Genomic DNA, 4410 nt, shown 5'->3' with positions numbered 1-4410 from the left:
TCTGATGTGAGATACAATTTTGATTTACTAGCACCCGGGTTTGACAGTTCATGAAGAGGCGAACTACAAAACGAGGTTAAATAGTCTCTTGCGTCAATACCAAATAAGCCTCTGAAATAATGGAATGTTAATGGAGCGTATGTAGAAAAAGAAAAATTTGGATATTGTATATTGTTATTAGTATCATGCCAACTATAAAACACCTTCGTTGAAATGTCCTTAACATCATCTGGAAATGAATTGAGTTCCGGTTTTGAAGTCATGCATTCAATTTCATGTTTTATTCCCAGTTGTATTGAACCCATAATTTGACAAATTTGTTGTTCAGTTTGTTCAGTGAGGCTTTCTCCACCATTATCAACCACAAGTTCTTGTTTAAATTCCTCATCATTATCATTGGCCCAGAGATTTCGGAGTGTTTTTCCTGTAATCGTGATGAATCTTTTAGTAATAATATAACATCTAAAACAGTCCTAAATTAAATCAGTGTCAAGAATCAAGATATCCATTGAAAAAAAATGAATATCTAATGAATGGTGATAGGACGTGGAATGCATTTCAAATACTTCAAAAAAATAACTTTAAAATTGACTAAAAAATCTACCTAAACAAATAAAAAAAAAGGTGGGTAAGTGTATGTCACTCTGCTGTATAGTAAGTTACAAGTGGGTAACTGTAATGGATGGTGTTAAATTTGAATTCAATGATATAATATCATTGTATAAGAAAAACGATTCTCCGCGAATACGGTCAGTCAGCTTAAGATATAAGTAATTAATATATATATTATATTATATAAAACCTATTTGAACTTCAAACGCTCATAAAAATTTAATTTGAGTTGTTTGTATATATTTTTTTTTTTTTGGTAAAGGTAGAGAAACGTAAGAGAAATCTTATATTACATTTTCAAGTCTTAGATGTAAAAAGGAACATTTTAATGAATTCTTAACTCAATATAAATCAGGGCCGTATTTGGACAATTTGCGCCCCGGGGCAACATATTTCCGCCGCCCCTCTCCCCCTCCCAACATCAAAAAAAGATACTATTTCTTAAAATGTAAGGTGTAACTATTTTGTTGTATACAATTTTGGTACAAAGAAAATTTAACCAACTACATAAACATAATAATATATTAATATGCTACTCTCACTTATATAATATTGGCGAATTAAATGTATATACAATATACACTATAATATTAAATACATATTATGTATGATTTATTATTGTAAAATTTATTATGAATAATATTATATTATGAACATAAAAATTTAACAAAATTCTTTCTATTATAGTTATTTATTTACATAGGAAAACCAATGTAAATTAAAGAAAATAGTTTTAAGTAAATAATGTATCATTTATTATTAAGTATTGTATTTGGTATTAATAATTATAATCTAAATAGGTATATAAATAACAATATATAAAAATATATAAAAAAAATTTATAACTTTCTCCTGGACTGAAGGTTTGAGAATAAAATTATCATTTCTTCGAAATCTGTTTCACTGGTTATATCAAATTCTATTGTCAATAAAGCCAACGCAGAACACCTTTCTTGATTCATTGTTGACCTTGAATAATTTTTTACTCGTTTTAGCACTGAAAACGAACGTTCAGCTGAACAGTTAGTAGATGCCGTTGATAAAAAAATACGTAGTGCAATTTCTACGTATATGGATACAAAATTATAAAATTGTTACTTCTTATCCATAACATGAGTTCCAAAATAGTTTGAGGATTATTTCCAGAAGTCCCTAAGCTATGGATGTGCCCTTGTAGCTGAACCACCTCACTAACCAAACTTATATTTAAATCATTTGGATAAGCTTCACATAATTCCTTTGCACTTTTACGAATTTCATTATTTGAATGCTGTATTATATTATGAAAAAAGGAAAATTTTTTTACTAAATCATCATATGCAGACTTGCGTTTTTGTAACTCTGATTGTAAATTATCTAGTATAAAAAAATATGTCATGACAATAAAATGTTCTCGACCAGATAATGTCACTTCATTGGATCTGGTTTCGCCATGTGGTAATTTCCGTCTTCTTTTTCGTTTCTCATTATCTTTATAGTCACTTAATCCAGACAAGTCTTTAGCAGAACTTTCATAGTCCATAAATCTATTTCTACTCCGAGCTGATTTAACATAATATATTATTGAATCATAAAGTTGAACCACAGTGATTAAATCAATACTCACAGATTGTAACTTTTTTTATTCAAAATTTCAAGAACATCACCCCAAAATACAGCCATCAGAGCACATTCTAGGCGGTTTAACTTTTGCAATAACCCTTTGGCTTCACAACGAGTAGTTGGTTTTTGACTAGTATCATCCAAAATTGTTTTCAACACTCCAATGACCAAATCCCAGTTTTTGTTAAGTGATCTACAAGTATCTTCACGAGCTGACCACCTAGTTTCAGACAGACCTTTTAACGTGACTTTTGCATTCAACATTTCCCAACGATGAGTCGACGCCGTAAAAAAACAGTATACTGCTTGTAACAGTTCAAAAAAATGACAGGCTTCTTCACAACAATTTGCTGCACAACTACCAACCAAATTTAGAGAGTGTGCAGCACATGGAGAATACTCAGCTAGTGGATTAACCTCCTTGATTCTTGCCTGTAGACCTGAGTAAGCTCCTGACATGTTACTTGCATTATCATAAGATTGTCCTCTCAAATTGGCTAAATCAATGTTATACAATGCAAGAGTAGTTAATACACTATCAGCCAATTGTTCAGATTTATGCCTAGTATTCTCTAAAAAACACATGAACCGTTCTTTAGGATACCCATCTAAAACGTACCTTATTACGAATGATAATTGGTCAGTATGGGAAATATCAGGAGTTGAATCAACTATTATTGAAAAATACTTAGCTGTTTGGACTTCTTTTAGAATATTTTCCAATAATTTGTCACTCATCACAGTTATAAATTGTTCATATGTATGGAACGATAAGTATGATGTTGACCCTTTTCCTTTATTAGCATATTTAGAAATATGTGATGCTAAAAATGGATCAAATTGTGCTATCAATTCCATGGACATTAAAAAATTTCCATTGTGTGGGCATCCAATTTTCTCCGAGTTACCTCTAAAAGCCAATCCTCTTATTGCCAAGGTTTTTACCACTACAACCACTCTTTTCAAAACATTTTTCCAATAGTCAACTTCATCGTTAATTTGAGATAATAATTCAGTATCAATCCTATTTGTCAGTGCTCCTCGAGACTTCATAGTCAACACATTTGATTTGTGAGCTATTGTTCATGTGATGCAATTCTATTTCCCGCTCTTTTCCAATCTGAATACCCGGTTGTAGCAAAAGCAGAATTCGCTCCAAATAATTTACAAGGAATACAAAAAATAGTTCCTGTACTTTGAGAGTATACAAGGTAGTCTCTTTGAATTTGTTCACCATTAATAAGAATTGTAAAAAACAATTTGTTCGTACAGTACCTGAAATGCACTTTTTTTCCCACGAATAACATTATTACAAATTCTTTTTGAGTTTGTAAAATCTAATTTTTCAATATTTTGTAACACTCCACATGATGATATTGTATCTCTAGTAACATCATTTATTATCCAAAGTGCAGGATCATTACTTGAAATTAAAAATATAATATTAAGTTAATAAATATAATTGGAAAAAATTGTATTAACAAATTAATGTCAAATTACCTGGGTGCTTTAAACTGATCAACATTTAATAACATGTCATTATTTGTCTCTAACAAAATACTTTCTGCAATGTTATCACTAGAATTCACAGACACTGCTAAACAAACAAAAATATATAAAATTGTCTTAATGAATATTCTAATAATCTAATACATACATATGATTTAATTTAAATCTACATTAATAATGAAAAATAATTTTTCATTTGTAATAACAAGGTTAATAACATACAACCTATAAAAACATCACAAATACAACTATATATTATTTTATTATAATAAAATAAAAATATTATATTATACTTATTCTATAAGCCAAATATGAATTATAATAATATAATAATATATAGATTATAGGTTACAAAAAAAGTTATTCCATTTGCCATAATCAATAGTAAAATTGGCATAGTAAGTCGATTACTATAAATTAAAAAAATTAAAGATAGATAAGTACTTTTGAATTTTTATTACCTGGGCTATGGATCTGTTGTAAACATCTGTTTTCATTGTTAATAGCTTCACATTCTTCATCAACTACAGATACAGGATCATCAGTTGGCAATACAATATACTTTCACCAAGATTTTCCAACACTTCTAAATTCATAAATTAAAACTTAAATGACTACCTCTTGCATTTTAGTACTTATTATTGTTGTCAATATGACAATATGATCATAATATTTATTAAATATATA

General features: G+C 29.0%; 1 protein-coding gene across 1 annotated transcript; it reads right to left on the bottom strand.

Moving 5' to 3' along the window:
• Nucleotides 1-28: 28 nt before the first annotated feature.
• On the bottom strand, nt 29-3267 carry LOC115034896 (zinc finger MYM-type protein 1-like; the record flags this gene model as incomplete). Its single annotated transcript, XM_029492410.1, has 4 exons — nt 2219-3267; nt 1919-2144; nt 1711-1882; nt 29-424 (listed from the first exon to the last, which is right to left on the bottom strand). Coding segments are annotated over exons 1-4 (1843 nt in total), but the record flags the coding sequence as incomplete, so codon positions are not given.
• Between the last annotated feature and the right edge of the window lie 1143 nt (nt 3268-4410).

The sequence above is a fragment of the Acyrthosiphon pisum genome, unplaced genomic scaffold, assembly GCF_005508785.2.
Source record: "Acyrthosiphon pisum isolate AL4f unplaced genomic scaffold, pea_aphid_22Mar2018_4r6ur Scaffold_21456;HRSCAF=24034, whole genome shotgun sequence".
Lineage (NCBI taxonomy): Eukaryota > Metazoa > Arthropoda > Insecta > Hemiptera > Aphididae > Acyrthosiphon > Acyrthosiphon pisum.
The sequence above is the reverse complement of the archived record's forward strand: the minus strand, read 5'-3'. Positions and strand labels throughout refer to the sequence as shown.